The sequence below is a fragment of the Mobula birostris genome, chromosome 13, assembly GCF_030028105.1.
Source record: "Mobula birostris isolate sMobBir1 chromosome 13, sMobBir1.hap1, whole genome shotgun sequence".
Taxonomy (NCBI): domain Eukaryota; kingdom Metazoa; phylum Chordata; class Chondrichthyes; order Myliobatiformes; family Myliobatidae; genus Mobula; species Mobula birostris.
Window position 1 is genome coordinate 27794577 of NC_092382.1, and position 23645 is coordinate 27818221.

General features: G+C 44.7%; 1 protein-coding gene across 1 annotated transcript in view; it reads left to right on the forward strand.

Annotated features, from left to right (window-relative positions):
- Positions 1-2955: 2955 nt before the first annotated feature.
- The window catches only part of LOC140207862 (uncharacterized), a 45312-nt gene continuing 24622 nt past the window's right edge, over positions 2956-23645 (forward strand). Inside the window, 4 exon segments of the mRNA XM_072276410.1 lie at positions 2956-3062; positions 4399-5400; positions 5557-5918; positions 20278-20344. Coding sequence (XP_072132511.1) covers positions 4798-5400; positions 5557-5918; positions 20278-20344 — 1032 coding nt within the window. The 5' untranslated portion in view covers positions 2956-3062; positions 4399-4797.

The following is a 23645-nucleotide window of genomic DNA, read 5'->3' on the forward strand; positions in this document are numbered from 1 at the left end:
TTTTTGTGATTTTTATTAACGACCTGGATGTGGGGGTAGAAGGATGGGTTGGCAAGTTTGCAGACGACACAAAGGTTGGTGGTGTTGTAGATAGTGTAGAGGATTGTCGAAGATTGCAGAGAGACATTGATAGGATGCAGAAGTGGGCTGAGAAGAGGCAGATGGAGTTCAACACGGAGAAGTATGAGGTGGTACACTCTGGAAGGACAAACTCCAAGGCATTTCATTTTGTGTATTTAAGGCAGATATAGATCGTTTCTTGATTAGCCAGTACATTATGGGGTATGGGGAGAAGACAGGGGAGTCGGGACGACCGGAAGAACTGGATCGACCCATGATTGAATGGCGGAGCAAACCCGATGGGCCGAATGGTCTAATTCTGCTCCTATATCTTATGGTCTTATGCTCTTCCGGAGCCACAGCGCAAGATTAAAATCTTCACGAGGTTCGCTGCGAGGAACATAAAAAAAAACTGAATGGTTACACATCAGGAAACGTGTTCCTTTAATTTCATGAAGCACAGTGTACAATAACAGAGATATTTATTACAAATGTACTTGGCTCGCTCCACCTTCGACTGAAGCGCTACACGCAGCTATCAACGGCACAAAGAGAAAAGGTTCCGGCACAAATGTGCTGAAGAGTCTCGCCAGCATGTTCCTGGGATGGAAAGTTTCATAACACGGAAACATAGATTCAGTTTCACAAGTACGGGGGCGCATTGTGGCTCGGTACGGCTGCTGCCCTGCATCTGACCACAGAGAACTGGAGGGATGTGGAACCAGTTCAGCTCGGTAAAGTAGCCACCATAATCAAAGGCAGACCCATGCCGTTATTCCTCTTGCCCCAACCACCCTCACCGCCATCATCCATCGGGCCGATGATACAGAAGCCTGAAAGCCCCAGCCACCAGGTTCAGTAACAGATTCTGTCCCACTCTGACAAAACAAATAAATGTTTCCATAGTCTGACCTGATTAAATTTCTCCCACAATCTCCCTCGTTCTGAACTTGCACCTATTTGTTTACATTACTTGCTCTGTAAATGTTACATTTTTATTGTTATCTATTTATCTTGTTTTAACCAATAACTGACAAGAGTCGGCTGTCCTTAACCGACTCCACATTGCATAAAACCTGAGAACAGCCACGCTTGAAATTCAGCGTATGCAAGCGCGGGGGACAGACAGTGTCATGGTCTGCTCTTCATCAAATTACAGTATTGCTTTGCACTGTTGTAACTATATGTTATAATTATGTGTTTTTTGTTAGTTTTTAAATCGGTTTGTTATGTGTTTCTGTGATATCATTCTGGAAAAAAACATTTTACCATTTCTTAATGCGTGCATTACTAAATGACAATAAAAGAGGACTGCGTGTTCTCATAATCTAATCAAATCTAATCTAGTATACATATATATGTGTGTGTGTGTGTGTGTGTGTGTGTGTATTTTATATATATATATATGAATGACTAGGGCTTCTTATGATATCAAGCACTAAACCAAGATGAAAGAAATACATGAATTGCAGAGCTAAAGATAAATACAGTGGTAGTTTTGACATTCACAAGACCATAGCCTATCAGTGCATTTCAGTGTATAACTGGTACAATAAAACATATAATACTTAATTTAATAATATGACAAAGTATTGCAAGTTTGCACTCACACATTATCAGAAAATATAATTAGCAAGCAAGTAAAGTAACATTGTTTGCTTAAAGCCGTAGGGTTGTAGTTGAGAAAAATTTACTATTGTATTAGCGAGTTCTATGTCAATGCATCGGATGACAGTATTGATGGCCCGCTGGCCAAATGTACGAATGAAGTCGAATATTGAAAGGACTGGATAGAGAGGTCGTGGAGGGCTATAGTATCTGGTTATCACAATGCCCTAAATACAACTTTAATATACAAATGATAGGCTTGCTCCCCGGCTTGAGATTCTGAATTGGAGAATGGCACTTTATTCACAAAATCCTCAGAGCCCACAGTGACTGTGCACTGATCCCAGCAATGGAACCCGCCACTGCAGCCCCACAGTGCACTGTGTACAGATTGCAAAACTACGAAAGAGTATGGGAATAGCCTCCCCTCCCCCAACTCCGCTCTTTCTGTGTCACCAGCAGACTGGGACATCTCACATCTCGCTGCCTCCGCCAGGCCATTAAACTGTGAAGAACTGTGGTCAGGGACTGATTTCTGGGGTACTCTAAACGCTACCTCCTTCCGGTCTGAAAACGACCCACTCATCCGACCACACACAACCGGCAGTTTATCGATCGCCAACGAAAAAGCCTAATCACCTACTCCTGAAGGTCAATACCATTGCTGACTCTGAGTTTACCACCGTCAGATGCCAGGAGGGACATAATAATCAGAAAGTTTCTAGTCGCAGCCGTGTAAATAAAATGTGATCTTAGTGGGTGTGTGGCGCATGCTCAGAATGCGAAGGAGACAGACAAACTGAGCCAAGTCACAGACTGAGGAAGGGGAGGAATGATCCATTTTGATACCGAGAGGGAAGCAAAGAGTTTGTTATTGTGCCTGATGCCGGAACTGTAGACAGTTAGAAAATAAAATCTTGTTCCTCCAAATTATTTTGAGCTGTGACAGTGTTTTATCAGAAGGCACCACGGAGACTAAAATTATCTGAGTTGAAATGTTGTCCTTCACCCACTGACGTGCTTTGTAAACTTTTAACAGGTAGAAAAGTCAAAGGATTTGTGTATGCGAAACTCAAACACGTTAGTCTCGCTGTATCTGTCAGTTCACCAGCGCTTGAATGCCGCCGATCCTTGAATGTGGGGACGGAGATGCTGGAGAAGACGGCGCCCCACTCGCTATAAGGAGAGCCCAATCACGTGTCCATGTCCGTGATCTGATTGGATACATTGCCATGACGTTGATAGCAGTGTGATGTCATTCACTGGCTCTCATTTTGGAAGGGATTCAGTCGGCCATCGCAGATACACCAACAGCTTCGCCCTGGGAAGCGGCCGTTCACCTGCTCCGTGTGTGCGAAGAGACTCATTCAGTTAACCCACCTTGTGATGCTCCGGTGAGTTCACAATAAATAGAGGCCACATTTCTGTCCGGAGTGAGTAAAGAGATTTACTCAATCATCCCAGCTGCTGCAACACCAGTAATTTCACATCAGGGAGGAAGGTCATTTGGTGGGACCTAGAATTGCACAGTGAATGGTCGGTTACTGAAGAGTGCTGCAGAAGAAAGGGATCTGGGAATACATGTCCATAATTCACTGAAAGTGGTGTCACAGTTAAATAGGGATGGAAAGAAAGATTTTGGCATATTGGCCTTCATGAACCAAAGTACTGAGTACAGGAGATGGATGTTATGTTCACGCTGCACGAGACATTGGTGAGGCCTAATTTGGAGTATTGTGTGCAGTTTTGGTCACCAACCTACAGGAAAGATGTAAAAGGGGTTGAAAGAGTTCAGAGAAAATTCACAAGGATGTTGTCAGGTCTGGAGGACTTGGGTTATAAGGAAAGATTGAACAGGTCAGGACTTTATTTCTTGGAACGTAGAAGATTGAGTGGAGATTTGATGGAGGTATACGACAATTATGAGGGTTATAGATACGGTAAATGCAAGCTGGCTTTTACCACTGAGATGGTGGGTCTACAACTAGAGGCCATGGGTTAAGGGTGAAAGGTAAAACGTTAAGGGGAACATGAGGGGAAACTTCTGCACACAGACCGTCATCCGGGTGTGGAATGAGCAGCCAGCACAAGTGGTGAATGCGAGCTCAATTTCAACATTTAAGAGGTTTATATACGTACCTGGATGGTAGTAGTATGGGATTGGGCAGTTTAAATAGTTCAGCACAATCTAGATGGCCCAAAGGGCTTGTTTCTGTGTTGTAATTTTCTATGACTGTGAAAAGAACCTGAAATAATACAAAAATTCACTCTAAGTCCTTTTAACAGCTGTGTGGACCAACCATTCATCTCAGCAGGAATTTTTTATATGGTGTTAAAACTGTGGCACCTTAAGTTAATAATACAAGAAAATCCCAGTTGCACGTCAAGAAAGACTATTTGTGTGAGAGTGTTTCAGTTACTGTGGGGCCAGGTACCCATGCGGCTCAGCAGGAACAGGGAGTAATACCAATGGAGAGAGTCAAACTGAGCCAAGGAACAGACTGGAGACGGCAGAAATGCCCCATTCTGATAGAGACAGGAAGAGCATCAGGGAATTGATGGTCATTCCAGATACCAGCACTGTGCCCAGTCAGAAGATGATTTCTCTGTCCAACTTGGGTTGAACCTCACTGTAACAGTGTGATACCAGAACAAACCTTGGCAACTCAAGTAATCTCATCTGAAATGTTGTCCTTCACCCATTGATGGATTTTGTAAATCTTTTTACAGGTTAAAACGAGAAGTAATTTGTCTCCAGGAATCTCAAACACCAGTTTTGCTGTCTCTGTCTAGACATTTAAGAAGTGGAGCAAGGGATTCAATCAACCATCCTTCCTGCTCAGACAGTGGGGAGGGATTCACTTGATCATCTGACAGACTGGCACAGTCGTCATTCTACACAGGAGAAAGGCCGTTCACCTGCTCAAACAGTGGGAATCGATTCACTCGGTCATCTCAATTGAAAGTACATCAGCAAGTTCACACTGGGCAAGGCCTTTCACCTGTTCTGTGTGTGAGAAAGGATTCAGTCAGTCGTCTCACCTGTGGACACACCAGTCAGTTCACACCGGGTAGATGTTGGTCATCTGCTGAATTTCTGGGAAAGGATTCACTCAGTCATTTGACCTAATGGCTCACCAGCGTGTTCACACCGGGGAGTGGACGTTCACCTGCTCAGACTGTGGGAAGAGATTCACTCGGTCATCCCACCTACAGAGTCATCAGCGAGTTCACACTGGGGAGAAGCCGTTCACCTGCTCAGTCTGTGGGAAGAGATTCACTCAGTCTTCCACCCTACTGGTACATCAGCGAGTTCACACTGGGGAGAAGCCGTTCACCTGCTCAGTATGTGGGAAGAGATTCACTCGGTCATCCCACCTACAGAGTCATCAGCGAGTTCACACTGGGGAGAAGCCGTTCACCTGCTCAGTCTGTGGGAAGAGATTCACTCAGTCATCCACCCTACTGTTACATCAGCGAGTTCACACTGGGGAGAAGCCGTTCACCTGCTTAGTCTGTCAGAAGAGATTCAGTCGGTCGTCCCACCTACAGTGTCATCAGCGAGTTCACACTGGGGAGAAGCCGTTCACCTGCTCAGAATGTGGGAAGAGATTCTCTGAGTCATCCCACCTACGGAGTCATCAGCGAGTTCACACTGGGGAGAAGCCGTTCACCTGCACAGAATGTGGGAAGAGATTCACTCAGTTATCCAACCTACAGAGTCATCAGCGAGTTCACACTGGGAAGAAGCCGTTCACCTGCTCAGTCTGTAGGAAGGGATTCACTCGGTCATGCGACCTACAGAGTCATCAACGAGTTCACACTGGGGAGAAGCCGTTTCCCTGCTCTGTATGTGGGAATAGATTCACTCGGTCATCCGACCTACAGATTCATCAGCGAGTTCACACTGGGGAGAAGCCGTTCACCTGCTCAGTCTGTGGGAAGGGATTCACTCAGTCATCCAACCTACAGAGTCATCAGCGAGTTCACACTGGAGAGAAGCCGTTCACCTGCTCGGTCTGTGAGAAGGGATTCACTCACTCTTCTGCCCTAATGATACATCAGCGAGTTCACACTGGGGAGAAGCCGTTCACCTGCTCGGAATGTGGGAAGAGATTCACTCGATCATCCACCCTACAGAGACATCAGCGAGTTCACACTGGGGAGAAGCCATTCACCTGCAAAGAATGTGGGAAGGGATTCACTCAGTCATCCCAACTACTGGCACATCAGTCAGTTCACAATGGGCAGTGACCGTTGTTATGAATCCCTAGGTTTCATTTGCTGTGGGCTGTCATTTTAAGAGGGAGAGAGATTAAGGCGAATCAGTCTGACTTGCATCTTGTTCACATCACTCGCAGCTTGTTTAGTTTTAACCGAGGACACAGACACTCAGAGTCAGACAGAGATGAAGGAGGAAAAATGGAAGGTTCAAAACAAGGGAACGAGTGGCCAAGGGTCACTGTTTAGAACTTTCCTCTGCCCACAAGGTTGGGTTAATTATCGATTCAGCATACGTTGAATGTGTGGTTGTCACCTCGTTTGATCTATAGGAGTGGATCGGATTTGGGGTATCCTGTGAAGACCACTTATGTGTTAACCCTTGCCTGGGTGTGGTGTGGTAATTCACTTGAAGACGATACCCCTTGTGACAAGTCACTTTCGGTTATAATTCGTATGTGGATTTGGAACAACGATGGATAAATTCTACAGCAACTGTTCTCTTGTTTTACCACCGTGGAAACTGTGGAATTTGACATAATTGCCTTCTCTCAACATATACCCTGAATTACAAATATCTCTCTCTCATCACCTATTCTGTGATTGAGCTGAACTTTCATACTTTACCGTCTCAAGACTCCAAGCCTTGTTTCCCCCGAGCTCAGTAGGATGGGAGTTATATTTACACACATATATACACATACCACTGTTAACTATTGTTTATAGAACATAGAACATAGAATAGTACAGCACAGTACAGGCCCTTCGGCCCACAATGTTGTGCCGACCCTCAAACCCTGCCTTCCATATAAGCCCCCACCTTAAATTCCTCCATATGCCTGTCTAGTAGTCTCTTAAACTTCACGAGTGTATCTGCCTCCACCACTGACTCAGGCAGTGCATTCCACACACCAACCACTCTCTGAGTAAAAAACCTTCCTCTAATATCCCCCGTGAACTTCCCACCCCTTACCTTAAAGCCATGTCCTCTTGTATTGAGCAGTGGTGCCCTGGGGAAGAGGCGCTGGCTATCCACTCTATCTATTCCTCTTATTATCTTGTACACCTCTATCATGTCTCCTCTCATCCTCCTTCTCTCCAAAGAGTAAAGCCCTAGCTCCCTTAATCTCTGATCATAATGCATACTCTCTAAACCAGGCAGCATCCTGGTAAATCTCTTCCGTACACTTTCCAATGCTTCCACATCCTTCCTATAGTGAGGTGACCAGAACTGGACACAGTACTCCAAGTGTGGCCGAATCAGAGTTTTATAGAGCTGCATCATTACATTGCGACTCTTAAACTCTATTCCTCGACTTATGAAAGCTAACACCCCATAAGCTTTCTTAACTACCCTATCCACCTGTGAGGCAACTTTCAGGGATCTGTGGACATGTACCTCGAGATCCCTCTGCTCCTCCACACTACCAAGTATCCTGCCATTTACTTTGTACTCTGCCTTGGAGTTTGTCCTTCCGAAGTGTACCACCTCACACTTCTCCGGGTTGAACTCCATCTGCCACTTCTCAGCCCACTTCTGCATCCTATCAATGTCTCTCTGCAATCTTTGACAATCCTCTACACTATCTACAACACCACCAACCTTTGTGTCGTCTGCAAACTTGCCAACCCACCCTTCTACCCCAACCTCCAGGTCGTTAATAAAAATCATGAAAAGTAGAGGTCCCAGAACAGATCCTTGTGGGACACCAGTAGTCACAATCCTCCAATCTGAATGTACTCCCTCCACCACTACCTATCTTGCTTAAGTTATTATATTAGAAGTAGATACTAATAAAGATAGTGGTTTTAACATCAAAACCAGACTCCAGGTGTAGTCTATTGCTGCTGGTTCATTTTTAAAGTGTTAGGGTTCTTAAAAAAATTGGGGCCTGCATCCTGGATATGAACAGATTTGGGGCCGTATAGATTACTTATCGATTTCATTGGTGAAATCCCTTTTGATTTACTTGTGTGTAGAAAATGAGAAGCAATGGATGTTGATACATGTCTGGAAGCGCCAACCTCTGAGGCATTAGAGGACGCCAGAAGGATTGAACTATTGAGTATTGCTAAAAGGTTAAAACTTGCTAAGATGAAATTGACAATGAGGAGGTCACAGATGCAGAGGATAATAGCTGAGTATTATGTATCTGAGGGTGTGTTTAAAGTGGAAGAGTTGGAGGTGTTTCCTGAAAGTAAACCTAGTGAGCTTGAGCTCCCGTACAAGTTAGAAAAAATAAAGATGGAGGTTGTGGAAAGGCAGAGGCAGTTTGAGGCAGGAAAACAGAGAGAAGAGGCAGAAAAACAGGGAGGAAGCAGAAAGGTAGAGGATGTTCAAACTGAAAAAGATAGAGAGATTGCAGCAAAGAGGTCTAGCGTGAGACTCTGGTGATAAGTTTGAGGCCAGTCGGGAAGTTAAATTGGTACCCCCATTTGACGAGGCAGAGGTTGATAAATACTTTCAGCATTTTGAGAAGGTTGCTCAGGGTTTAAAGTAGTGAAAAGAGGGTTGGCCCATTCTCTTACAAAGTGTAATTAAGGGGAAGGCTCAGTGAGCCTATTCTGCTTTGACAGTTGATGAAGCAGCTGATTATGACATAGTGAAACAGGCTGTGCTCAAAGCTTATTAGTTGGTCCCAGAAGCATACAGGCAAAAGTCTAGAAATTTGAGGAAATCTCTGAACTAGATTTATATGAAATTTGCTTATGAGAAGTTTGTGTTTTGACCGCTGGTGCACATATAAAAATGTAAATGATGATTTCAACAGCCTGAAAGAGTTGGTTTTAATTGAAGAATTCAAAAGATGCACCCTTGATTTAGATTTAGATGAATAGGATGCTGCCACTTTGCAGGAGTCTGCTAGATTAGCAGATGAGTTTGCTTTAACTCATAACGTTAAGCTTACCCCAAATAAGAGCTTCCAAAAGAGTAGCAGGGATAACCAGGGAAAACCAGAAATTAAAGTTGGGATTAGTAATAAGGTAAGAATGAAGGGAAGCAGTTGAAGGAGAAATATTCTGGTCTCTCTTGTTACTATTGTCAGAAAGCTGGTCATGATGGCTAATTGTCCTGTCCTGAAGAAGAAAAAGGAAAAGGAGGCAGTCCCAAATGCCTGTGATCAGTATGTTGAAGCACCTATAAACCCACAGAGTTCTGAACATTTTGTTGCGGCTCAGTTAAGGACTGAGAGGTCTGACCAAGTTAAGAAGGGATTTGATCATTTTATGTCAGATGGGTTTGTAATAGTAATGGAAGGGTCAACCCCGGTACCAGTGAAAATTCTTTGAGATACTGGGGCTTCTCAGTCACTTATATTAGACAGCCTTCTAAAGTTTGGTGATGAGACTGACACTGGTGAGGTAAATCTTATTAAAGGCATTGGGGGTGGCATGGTTTCTGTGCCATTGCACAAGGTAACTTTACAGTCAGGGTTTGTTTTGGGACCTGTTAGGATCGGATTATGCTCCAGCTTACAGGTGGAAGCTGTTACTTTGCTGTTAGGGAATGACCTGGCAGATGGTAATGTTGTTCCTGCAGTGCAGTTGACAACTAAGCCAACCACTGACGACCCACAGATGGATTTTAACATTTATCCTTCCTGCACAGTAACTCGAAGTACGGCAAAAAAGTCTGCTAATGCAGACGGTTCTGTGCAGCATGATTCTGATACCCAAGATAGCCAAAATCGGGATTCAGGTTATGATGACTTGTCAGGGACTTTTCTGCCTTCATTGTTTCAACAGGATTCAGGTAGTAAGTCTGATGAGAAAGATTTATCCCTGTCTAGGAAGGAGTTTATAGCAGAACAGAACTGGGACCCTGAGTTTGAAGCTTTATAAGAAACATTTTTCTCAGATGATGAGATTAAGAAAATGACAGTAGGGTATTATTTCAAGGCTGGAGTGTTTCTGAGGAAGTGGAGGCCACCTGCTATACCTGCGAGTGAGGAATGGGCAATTGTTCCTAAAGTTTAATGGACTGAAATTTTAACTTTGGCCCACACTATGCCCTTAGATGGCCATTATGGAGTGAATAAAACTGTAAACAGGATTATAAAGGAATTTTACTGGCCTAATTTGAGGAAAGGTGTTGTGACCTTTTGCAGAACCTGTCACACTTGTCAAGTTGTGGGTAAACCTAATCAGGTCACCCCAGTGACCCCACTCCGGCCTATACCTGCATTCAGAGAACCCTGTTCCAAAGTTATAGTGGATTGTGTTGTCCCATTGCCAAAGACTAAAGCTGTCCATCAGTATTTGCTAACTATTATGTGTACTGCATCCAGATTCCCAGAGGCAATACCTCTCAGAAATATTAAAGCTAAAACTGTGACGAAGGCTCTTAACAAGTTTTTTACTTTATTTGGTTTGCCTAAAGAAATCCAGTCTGATCAAGGAAGTAATTTTACATCTGGATTATTCTAGCAGGTAGTTTATGAACTGGGAGCTAAACAAATTACGTCGTCTGCGTACCATCCAGAATCACAAGGGGCTTTAGAAAGATTTAATTCTACTGTCAAAACAATGATTAAGACATACTGTGTTGAAAATGGAAAAGACTGGGATGAAGGAATACATTTGCTTTTGTTCACTGTAAAGGCTGATTTATACTTGTGCGTTCGGGATACGCCGTATCCTACACCGTAGGCCCGATTTAATTTTTGCGTAGCCCTACGCCGTAGCGAGCATGCGTAGCTGTGTCCGCATCGCTTTGCACTTCACCACCAAAATGCAAGTTGGCGGTGGGGTTTCTCTGACACTGTTGAACTTTTTCGTGAGAGACATGGACGAGGAAATGCATTTCAAATATTTTCCGATGTTGGCAGGTAGATTTGACGATTTGGTTCATTGTCTCCAACCATTTATTTTGCATCAGTGTACAGACAAAGCGGAGAAAAGCAACCAGAAATGTGCAGGAGGAAATGCGATGCTACCAAGCGGACCAATCACAGTTGTTGCGCTCTGCGTCGCCGCGACGCGTGAGTTACTTTTTAGAGGAGGTGCACATCACCCTACGGCATAAGGTACACCGTGGGTATGGCGTAGGGTACGTAGTGCCGATGGCGTACACTTGACGCACAAGTATAAATCAGGCTTAAGAGAGTTGGTACAGGAGTCACTGGGCTTTAGTCCATTTGAACTTGTATTTGGTCATAGAGTGAGGGGACCTTTGACCTTGTTAACGGAACAGTGGATTGATGGGGATGTACATGTTAACTTGTTAGACTATGTTTTGAAGTTCAAAGATAAACTACACCAAGCCTGTCGTCTAGCGAGACAAAACGTAAAGATTTCTCAAAACAAAATGAAGTGTTGGTTTGATAAGCAGACGAAAACAAAAGAAAATACATGGTGGGGGATAATGTGCTTGCCTTATCTCCAATGTTGACGAATCCACTTCAGGTGAAATTCAACGGACTGTATGAAATAGTCTCTCAAATTAATGATGTGAATTATGTTATTAAAACACACCACCGACGTAAACTAACACAGGTGGTACACATCAATATGATAAAGCCTTATTCAGACAAGCAGGCACCATCGGTGAGTGTTGTCAAACATACCAATCTGGCAACCCTGAGAATGAAACAATTGACTCGTCGGAGACTTTTCACAAGCCAAACATGGTCCCAGTTGGGCTAACGAACTCGGTTGTTCTCGAAAACATTCAAAACAAGTTGGCTCATCTGCAGTCAAAGCAACAACAACAGCTGAAGGAATTAATTCTGAGGTTTAAAGTTTTATTTCCCAATGTTCCCAAGCAAACCACGGTCGCAGTACATGACGTAGATATTAGTCAAGCCAAACTGATTAAACAACACCCATATTGCATGAGTGTAGAAAAGTGTAAATTGGCTGAGCAAGAAATTGAATATATGCTGAAAATGGTATTATTAGGCCTTCAACATCAGATTGGAGCTCACCCTGCGTTATTGTGCCCAAACTTGATGGTAGTGTTAGATTTTGCACTGATTATAGGAAGGTAAATGCAGTAACAAAAACAGATGCCTATCCTATCCCTAGGGTGGATGATTGCATCGATAGGGTTGGAAAAGGCAATTTCTTACAAAGATTGATCTGTTGAAAGGGTATTGGTGTGTTCCATTGACGGACTGAGGTAGAGAAATTTCTGCATTTGTGACACCTTCTGGGTTGTATGAATACAATGTTTCGCCATTTGGAATGAAATATGCTCCAGGAACGTTCCAGAGAATGATTGATTCTGTAATTCAAGGGTTAGGACACACAGATGCCTATATTGATGACTTAGTCACAGGGAGTGACACTTGGGAAGAGCATAACTCTGTAGTAGAAGAGCTGTTTGACAGGCTTTCCAGGGTCAGCCTTACAGTTGACTTAGCTAAGAGTGAATTTGGCCATGCCTCTGTGACCTATCTTGGCTGTGTTGTAGGTCAAGGCAAGTTGGCTCCTGTGCAGGCAAAATTCAGGCAATTTCTGAAGTTCCTATTCTGACTGTGTGATGAAGGCCCGTCACTGATTACAGACGTCTCATGGCACACTCGGTAAAACACCCAAAGGGTCATCCACACACATTATTCCCTCTGTTATTGTGGTGAGTGCACGCGTCACAATAAACCAACAGTCACAATTTTACACTCATCCCCAGCAGTAATAGGTATGAAAAAAAGAAACACACTATGTCACAGTTTTATTATCTCAGGTGAATTTATTCATATTCATCTTTCCAGTAAGTGTTTTGCTGAAGTGTCATGATAATCTGACGTTTCTCTCCTCCACAGTCACTGGGTCTGAAACAGAGCTGCTGCATAGAGCTGTTTTATATAGAGGCAGCAGCAACCTGCACAGGTGTGCCGATGGTGGAGGATACCATCTTTACCTGGGACAAGGGTTATGTTACCTAATTACTCATCTTGTGGTAAAGTTTTGGGGTTTATACAAGTTATTTAACCGGGAAATGGTGAATCCTGTGATGAAGTATATGTGTTTATTGTGAGAACTGGTGGTAGAGTTTCAGATTGTGTGAAATGGAAGATAATTGAGTTAATTAGCTTTTGGTTAGTCTTGGGAGATTGGCTTAGCAGTTATAAGCCTCAGGTTACCAAGGCTTTGGGTCGTTTTTTTTTCTGTTTAGTCTGAGGGTGGCTGTTAACCAGACAGGTGACAATTGCAAGCTGTGTGTGTGTGTGTGTGTGTATATATATATATATATATATATATATATGTGTGTATATATATATATATAATATAGTATTTTTTTTAAAAAAATTTCTTGTTTTGATGTGGACATCCAAGTTTTTGTTTTTCCACTATTTTTGTAAATAAAAGCACCTCAATCTATTTTTACGACCCAAGCCATCTTGTTATTTTTCTTAGACAGTTGACCCACAGTTTTTGTGACAGACTGGTAAGAAGGCTCTTGGAAGGTTTCTGGGAATGGTTGGATATTATCGTAAGTTCTGGAAGAACTTTGCTGATATCGCTCTTCCTCTGACTAATCTCCTGAAGAAGGGTGAAAAGTCTGTTTGGACCGAGCTTTGTCAGAAAGCATTTGATCGATTGAAAGTTGTTATTTGGGATTAGGCCAATCAATGTAGTGTTGTCAGCAAATTTAATTAACAGATTGGTGCTGTGGGTGGTGACACAAGTCAAGGGTGCACAGAGAATAAAGGAGGGGGCCAAGGAGACAACCCTGTGGGGCATGTGTGCTGAGGGTCAGAGAGACAGAGGTGAGGGAGCCCACTCTTACCACCTGCTGGCCATCTGACAGGAAGTCCAGGATCCAGCTACACAAGGCAGGGTGAAGGCCGAGGTCTCTGAGCTTCTTGTCGATACTTCACGCCTTCGTATGGCTAAAGCTCTGCCCATGACTGCAAGGAACTGCAGAGAACTTTGGTCTCATCTGGAAACATCATAGAAACAAGCCTCCCCTCTATGGACTCTTCCTGGACTTCCCCTGTGTTGGAAAAGCAGGCCGTGTACTCAAAGATCCCCACAACTTTGGACATTATAGCTGCAAACCCAATACCCCATCAGGGAAGAGATACAAAAGCCTTAAAGAGCATACCACCAGGCTCATGGACAGCTTCCTGTCTGTGGTTGTAAACCAAATTAATGGTCTCCAGTCCAATAAAATGGACTGGACCTCACAATGTAACTCAACGTGACCCTGACCCAAATGTCTATCTGCACTGCACTTTCTCTGCAGCCATAATGCTTTGTTACAGTTATTGTTTTGTCATATATTAGCTCAAAGTACTGTTGTAATGTATTGATCTGTGTGGAGGTAGGTCGGGCAAGATTTTCACTGTAGCTCAGTACGTGATGAGAATAAACAAATTCCCCATTTTAATTTTGTGGAAATATTAGACAGACTGAGCTTCTGCTTTGGAACCACAGAGGGAAACTTAACACAACTGAGGAACACAAATAAATAGAAAAGGCTTCAATCTCGCATTATGATCTGCAGTAACTGGGATCAGGTGACCGGTGGTGGGTCTCCCAGACCAATTATCAGAATCAGGTTTAATAGCACCGGCAGATGTCATGTAATTTGTTGTCTCTGTCTATTCATAACAATAGATTTTAACCATTGTGATTTAAAATAAGAATATACATATTAAATAGTTAAATTACATAAGTAGTACAACATAAAAAATTTAAAAATGTAATACTGTAAACTACTTTTATTGTGTGGAACTATTTGACTGACTAGGTTGTTGCTTTGTAAATTCTGGAGTGAAGCTGAACTAAACTACACGTTTATGAGATACTCAGATAAATAGAAAAGGCTAATTTTCACATAAATGGGTCAGACATCCAGAAACATTGGCTGCACTTCAGCAGGTAAAAACACTGGAATGAGGCCTAGTCCCAGGCCTCAGCCCAGTTGTTATTGGTCTGAGGCCTGAGACGAGGTGAGAGTAAGCATTCGGCACGGACTAGAAGGGCCAAGATGGGCTGTTTCCATGCTGTAATTGTTATGTGGTTATATCGAAACATACTGAAATTATTGCAGAAAAAATCATTGTCCACCCACAACGAGAGGACGTGACAGATCCGGATCTCACTGACTTGTCTGAACGGGTGAAAGATGAAGCTACACAGACACGTAGAGCAGTGAACTACAGATGCTGCAGATTTGTGGAAAAACGTGAACAGGACATGGGATCAGGTGACGGGTGGAGGGTCTCCCATCTGAACCGGTGACTCTGCTCCTCGCCCCTCACACGCTGCCCGAACCATCCGCCGCATTTCCCACATTATTCCATATTTACACCCGATACGTATTTACCTTTTCCCTCCATATCTTCTCTGTCCCTTTCCCTCCACCCCCAGGTCACAGAGTCACAGGCTCGATTCCCATCCTGGTCCAACACACAATCTAGACCCAAACCGGAAATCTGCAGGTTTCATTTAAATCAGTTCTATGTGTATAAACACTAATTTCTATTCACATTCCTCCAGCCTCACTGGACAGGAACACTGAAACATCAAGTGAGAAACAGGAGGAGGTGGCCATTCAGCCCCTCTAACCATCAACAACATGGTGGCTGCTCTCCCATCTCAGCCACATGTTTCTGCCCGATCCTCATTTCCGCGATCCCTTCGGTCTCCACACATCTGCCGGCCTCTGTTTTATGTGAGGACGATCACCGAGTCTTCACCAGCCTCTGTGGTGGGGATTTACAGACATTCACCACCCACGGAATGGAGACATTTCCCCTCATCTCAGTCCCGGACAGTCTACCCCCTTTTTCAGAGACTGGGATCCCTGGTTCAGCCGGTAATGATGTTGTGCATTTCAACGTGTTCACCTCTCAGTCCTCGATTCTCTAAATGAAAGGGTTATCACATTTGATCTTTCTTCATATGATGACCCCACCACTCCAGGGATCAGTCTGGTGAATCTTCATTGCACTCTCCATAACAAATACTCTCTAACCTCTTTGTTAATCCTCTATGGAATTAATTTCCATCTTCTGCAGCCCCGTGTTGCCCCAACCACTCACCTCCCACCCCGTCACTATTTCCACCTTCCCACCTCCCCCTCACCTGGATCCACCTCTCACTCCCCAGCTCTTGCCCCATCCCCACCCCTCACCTCTTTTCTCGGACTATTTCCCGTCCACTCTCAGTCCAGAGGGAGGGTCTCGGCCCGAAATGTTGACGGTCCATTTCCCTCCACAGATGCTGCCCGACCCACTGAGTTCCTCCGGCAGTTTGTTCTTTGGTCTGTGTGACCCGTGTTAGTGTGGGGAGCGGGATTTTACACCATATTCCCGGTACAGTCTCAACAAAACACAAATAATTGTCACTTTGCCCGGACCATTGGCCCCGCTTGCAGGGCAACAGTCTGCCGGTGTTTGCCCCCCAATGTGGTGAATCGCCACCACCGTGGGCTCAGACATTTCCACAGATGAGCCCCTCCTGTCCCCACCGGGACAAACATCCTGTCCGCCCCCTCTCTCACCGTCTTCATCCTCTCCCTCCCCGGGGAACCGGCATCAAACCGACGGGCCGAGCGGTCTCCTCCTACCTCTCAGCGACACATCAGACTCCGGCCGCAGGAGACGCTTCACAAACGCCCCAACTTCCCTCGGAGGGAAATGGAAATAAATCAGAAAGCGGACATTTACTTTGACGGTTGTCCCGCCGTGACGGAAAGTTTGGGAGACGGAGTCAGCGGGGGTAACGCCCTCTCGGCTGGTCCGCCTCCACTATTGGTTGTAACCAGTGATTGACATCGTTTCGCACCAGTGGGAATGGCGGAGCTCCAGACTCCTCTGTTGACAGGGGTGGGGGAGGGGCTGGTCACGTGATTAGTAGCCCAGCCGTTAAACCGATAAAGCTCGAGCTCTCCAGCGCGTGGGTGACGTAAGACACCGCGCACGTGAGGGCAGATCCCGCTGTGGGGGACCCATGTGTGACGTCAGGAGCGTGGATGCGCCTGTGTGACGTCACCTGTGGGGGAGCGCTCGTATTTAGAAACACCTGAATGGACGTTTCTGATGATTTCGGTGGGACAACAACATTAATCACGGGTTTCATCACTGAATCCAGTGTTGTGAGATGTAAAGTCCCCTGTTATGTGTCCGGCTGTGCCGTGTTGTTGGTGGAGTGGGCAGCCTGGTGTTTGTCTCGATTCGGGTCACAACACCAGAATTGCCAGCGGGGTCCACACACAGTGTATTAGTCAACAGAAAACCTCTCGTCCCTGCAGTCTCTGTCTCCTGGTAAACTCAACACCCCGACAATGTGGACCAGAGACACCCCTTCCTCTCAGAGTCAGGGGATCACTCAGACAGCTGATCGCTGAGAGGAATTATATTTATTGGTCATTAAAGTTCACCCAGATTCGTGTGGACGGATTTGATGTGGAGTTCGGGGTGTCACAGTGAAAGGGCCGGACGGCCGAACTCTCTCCGTTGTCCAAACATCCTTCCAGGTGAGGCGACACTGCACCTGTGAATCTGTGAATATATATATGAATAGGGCTTCTTACAATGTCAAGCACTAAACCAAGATGAAAGAAATTTATGAATTCCAGAGCTCCACAGAAATGTAGTGATAGTTAAGACATTAACAAGATTATAGCCTATCACTGCATTTCAGTGTGTAACTGGTACAATAAAACATATAATACTTAATTTAATAATATGACACGGTTGCACTCACTAATTATCACAAAATATAATTAGCAAATAAAGTAACGTTGTTTGCTTAGAAGCCATAGGGTTGTTGGTGAAAAAATTTAACTTTTGTATTAGCGAGTTCTATGTCAATGCATCGGATGACAGATTTACGAGTGAAGTCGAATATTGAAAGGAAAGGACAGAGAGGTCGTGGAGGGCTATCATCTCGTTATCACAACGCCATAAATACAACTTAAGTATACCAACGATGGGCTTGCTCTGCGGCTTGAGATACTAAACAGAAGAACGGCACTTTATTCACAAAATCCTCATAGCCCACAGTGACTGTGCACTGATCCCAGCAATGGAACCCGCCACTGCAGCCCCACAGTGCACTGTGTACAGATTGCAAAGCTACGAAATTGTATGTGAATAGCCTCCCCTCCCCCAACTCCGCTCTTTCTGCGTCACCAGCAGACTGGGACATCTCACGTCTCGCTGCCTCCGCCAGGCCATTAAACTGTGAAGAACTGTGGTCAGGGACTGATTTCTGGGGTACTCTAAACGCTACCTCCTTCCGGTCTGAAAACAACCCACTCATCCGACCACACACAACCGGCAGTTTATCGGTCTCCAAAGAGAAAACCTAATCAGGTACTCCTGAGGGTCAATACCATTGCTGGCTCCTAGTTTACCACCGTCAAATGCCAGGAGGGACATAATAATCAGAAAGTCTCCAGTCACAGCCGTGTAAATAAAATGTGATCTTAGTAGGTGTGTGGCACATGCTCAGAATGCAAAGGAGACAGACAAACTGAGCCAAGTCACAGACTGAGGAAGGGGAGGAATGATCCATTTTGATACCGAGAGGGAAGCAGAACGTTTCTTATTGTGCCTGATGCCGGAACTGTAGCTAGTTAGAAGATGAAATCTTGTTCCTCCAAATTGTTTTGAGTTGTGACAGTGTTTTACCAGAAGGCACCATGGAGACTAAAATTATCTCAGTTGAAATGTCCTTCACCCACTGACGTGCTTTGTAAACTTTTAGCAGTGTAGAAAAGTCAAAGGATTTGTGTATGGGAATCACAGCCACAACAGGTACTTACTGTCTCTAGTGAGTTCACAATAAATAGAGGCCACATTTCTGTCGAGAGTGAGCAAAGAGTTTTACTCAATCTTCACAGCTGCTGCAACACCAGAAACTTCACATCAGGGAGGAAGTTCAAATTAGCTCCGTGTTAAATGTTTAACCATCACGGTGACTGAAGGCAGCTGCAGGTTCATGAGGGACTGTTACCGTCAGAATCTGCAGTTCTTGCGGCTGCTCATCGCACCCAGGACTGAACCCTGGTCACTGAGCATTGGAGGAGTTCGTTCTGCTGATAATTAGCCTGAAAGTAGACTGATGTTTAATGTTGTGGATCTGTGAAAGATAAATCGGTTCTGTATCAAATCCCGTGTCTCAGGTACTTACTGTCTCTACCACACTCACAATGTACACGAGAGAGGCCACTCGGCCCATCTGGTCCCTGCCCATGTTTCTGTTCCATATCAGTATTTTAAAATCCATCCCTGCCGTTCCCCTCTCACTCTCCCTGTGATGACAGGTTGCAGCTAGTCACCACTCCGTGGGATAGCAGACTTCCCTTGAATTTCATAGAATCATAGAAATCAATAGCACAGTACAGGCTGTTCGGCCCACAGTGTTGTGCCGACCATGTAACCTACTCTCGAAAGAGCCTAGAATTACCGTCGCACATAGCCCTCTATTTTTCTAAGCTCCACGTACCTATCTATTCTCTTTAAAGACTCAATTGCATCCGCCTCCACCACCATCACCGGCAGTGCATTCCATACGCCCACCGCTCTGACTTCTGTCTTGCAAATACTTTCAAACACCTTAACGCTCTGCCCCCGAGTGTTCGCCATTTCAGTCCAGGGAAAAAGCAACTGGCTATTCCACGACCAATGCCTCTCATGATTTTATACACCTGTACGAATTCCCTGCATGATTTTCTCCAGTTTGAATCAGATGATGAGCTCACTGTAGCTTTGACATTCCTCAGGACTCTGGACTAAGGGGGTTAAATTCCTTCTCCGCTGCTCTTTTCAACATTTCGTGTCATTTTCAGTAATTACAAAGACAGTTGGGTTGTTGCAATGCGCCTGTGAAGTCCGACAGCAGACTAGCGAGTGAATGTTCGATGGAGCAGAGTCAGAAACTAGAGTTGGCATCCTGAGTCAGGGCTTTGGGGCTCCAAAAGGAAATGGGGCCTATCATTTACAAGGACGAGGAGGAAGTGAATCAGACCGGCAGCATGTGGCTACAAATGAAGGATCAGAAACATCTGGAAACTGGTTAACTGAAAAAAGTGTGGTTAAATTCTGCAAATTACTGGTGGAAATCAACAGATCAGACAGCAAATGTGGAGAGGAATAAATAGACAACGATTAGGCCGAGCTCCTTCAGAATGCCTAGACTGTGTGCTCCTCTGCTTAGTTGCTGCCTGAACTGCAGAGTTGCTTCAGCATTTTGTGTGTGTGCGTCTCTGCATTTCCAGTAACAGCAGAACCCCTTGTGTTTTATATCTATATTTTTAAGAGGATTGTACTTTGGCATTAGATACATGTTGATATTGAGTATATTGTTTACGGGAGCCGCTTTCTGCGTTAAAACAGTTGCTGAGTATTCTATATACACAAAAAAACTGAGGTGGACAAGGAACTAGTGCTTGCAGAAACTATTAATGGCACCGGGATTACCCATAAGGGCCTGCGTTAAAAATTTCGCCGGCGCTGAAGCATTGATCAAATGCGCAGGCGTCAAGGTTGATGACGTTGGTGAATATCACGCATGCGCGTAGTACACAAAGGCCTCGGGATCACGGCTCCAGGATCGGGCGCAGGTAAGCGAGAATCTCGGGGCGATGCTGTGACTCCGGACTCCGTGTCCCGCAATCCCGGGACAGTCCTGCTCTCTTCCCTCTCTCTCAGCCCCACCATCCGTACACGGGCCCCGGGGAGCTTCCGGCTGATGAGGGAATGGGAACCGATGGGTCTCTCAGACAGAGCTGAGCTCCAGCTGTCTAAATGCAAGGATCGGGAACTCGGAGAAAGGGAACAAAATCTTTTACATCAGCTGTTGTGAAAATCACCTTTGTTCTGCCTCCAATCACTAAAAAGAGAAAATCTGCAGATGCTGGAAATCCGAGCAACACACACAAATTGCTGGAGGAACTCAGCATTAGTACTCTTTTCCATAGATGCTGCCTGGCCTGCTGAGTTCCCCCAGCATTTTGTGTCTGTTGCTTGTTCCACCCCCTCTTGTTCTGGACTTTCTGCCCGTGAGAACATGTTTTGTCCCACTCTCTCTGGGTACATAATGATATCAAACACCTTTGTCCTGGGCAACAAGTAGCTTTCACATCACAAATGTGCCAGACTCCAATGAGACAGACTACTGCCCTTCCCTCCATATTCATTGGCATTGCCATCACTGAGTTCACCACCGTCAGTCACCTGGGGGAGGGTTCAGGGGAAATATTTATGTACAATACAGAAACTGTTGTTACCTGTGTGTATTGTGGTGATGCAAAAGTTGCTGGAGAATTTGCAAGTGGGAAGAAGTGGAGTGATATTTGGAATTCTGACTTTTTAAAGTGTCATTCAGCAAGAGAAACACATATGGACAATGTGCAAAAGCTCTGGTGGGAAAATCCTTTATGACCCGTTACAGGCCTGCTACATAAATTGTGTGAGAGTGTAGATGAACTCGATCGAACCCAGAGGAGATCAAAGTTCTTACTGACAGTGATTTGCTGGCTGTTGAAATAAATACCTCGCTATATAAAATTCATTGTGCACATGTCACTGGTTAAAAGAATGCACAGTATAAGCTTTATGTGCACACTGGTCATTACAAATTAGAGGGGACATTGGTGGGAAGGTGGGGAGACCTCCAGTGTCCCTGATGCCCTCACCTACAAGATGTGCATCCAGCTGCAGCTTGTAACCCTGCACTTTACGGAGTTGGAACTTGAAATGGATGAATTCCGGATCATCCAGGAGTCGGAGGGGGTGATAGATATGACATGAAGAGAGGTGAGTTACACCCAAGGTGCAGGACACAGGAAACTGGGTGAGAGTCAGGAAGGGGAATGAGGTTAAATAGCCATCGCAGAGTACTCTTGCTGCCATCCCACGCAACAGCAGGTGGACCACTTTAGAAACTGTTGGGGGGATTACCTGGCAGAGGAAAGTCAAAGGGCTGATAGGGGATTCGGTATTTAGCGGAACAGAACAAGAGGGGACTGATATCCTAGTGGTAATGCTTCTAGTGTGGGGTGAGGGGTGATGAGGTTAAAATAAGTTGTAGGGGGAATGGGAACCAGAATGACAGAACAGATAGTGGAGAGATTGAATTGAATTGACTTTATTACATACATTCTTCCTATACATGAGGAGTAGAAATCTTTGTTACTTTTATGTCTAAATGTGCAATGTGTAATTTATAGTAATATATAATAAATAGTTTGTACATAGGACAGTCAATATAACATAGAAATGCAATTGTATCAGCATGAATTAATCAGTCTGATGGCCTGGTGGAAGATGATGTCCCGGAGCCTGCTGGTCCTTTTGCTGTGGTACCGTTTCCTGGGTGGTAGCAGCAGGAACAGTTTGTGGTTGTGGTGAATTGCGTCCCCAATATCCTTCGGGCCCTTTTTACACACCTGTCTCTGTAAATGTCCTGAATAGTGGGAAGTTCACATCTACAGATGTGCTGGGCTATCTGCACCACTCTCTGCAGGTTCCTGTGATTAAAGGAAGTACAGTTCCCATACCAGGCAGTGATGCAGCCAGTCAGGATGCTCTCAATTGTGTCCCTGTAGAAAGTTCTTAGGATTTGGGGCCTTATCCCAAACTTCTTCAACCGTCTGAGGTGAAAGAGGTGCTGTTGTGCTCGTTTCACAACACAGCCGGTATGTACAGACCACGTAAGATCCTTGGTGATGTTTATGCCGAGGAACTTAAAGCTGTTCACCCTCTCAACCCCAGATCCATTGATGTCAATAGGGGTTAGCCTGTCTCCATTCCTCCTGTCATCCACAATCAGCTCCTTTGTTTTTGTGACAATGAGGGAGAGTTTGTTTTCTTGACACTAGTCAGATGTTGTTCAGACCTCAGATAGATTCAGCAATCAAATGGTTGAGCATGGTGTGATGAATGTGGTGAGCTGTGTATATCACAATGCAAGAAGTATCGCAGGAAAGCCAGATGAGCGCAGGACAGGGAATTATGATATTGTAGCCATTATTGGGACTTGGTTGCACCGAACAGTCTGAGGGATTTAGAGGAACCAATTTGTAGAGAGATGGTAGACCATGCCAAGAAACAAAGGTTGATTCAGTAAGTGATTTTATCTTTCCATATATTGACTGGGACTCCCATATTGTAAAGGGACTAGATGGGGTAGAGTTTGTCAAATGTGCCCTTAATCAGTACGTAGAATTCCTGATGTAGAAGTGTTCAGTAAGCTGTTAGGAAATGATCCAGGGCTGGTGACAGAAATTAGTGATCATAATGCCATGAGATTCAAAGTAAGTATGGGAAAAGAGAGGTCTGGACCATGCGTTGAGGTTCTAAATTGGAGAAAGGTCAATTTTGATGGTATCAGAAAGGATCTGACAAGTGTGGTTTGGGACAGGCTGTTTTCTGGCAAAGGAGTACTTGGTAAGTGGGAGGCCTTCAGAAGTGAAGTTTTGAGGGTGTCTAGTTTGTATATGCCTGCCAAAATAAAAGTTGAAAGGTAACTGATGCAGGGAACCTTGGTTTTCAAGAGATATTGAGGCCCCGGATATTTTGTTCCCCTAAATGCCTCAGACTGTTGGGTGCCACCAAGACTCATTAATGACTACAATGTCATAATTCCACACCCTATGCTCAGCTGACTTTTTTTTTAAGTCATCTTCTGTTGGTTTCTAAAAGTTTCCCAATAGTTTTTGCTCTTTTGTTTGCCCTCTCTTTGGCTTTTATGTTGGCTTTGGCTTCTCATTTTAGCCACGGTTGTGTCCTCCTGCCTTTCCAATGCTTCCACTTCTTTGGGATGTATCGATCACTCAGCTCCCGAATTGCTCC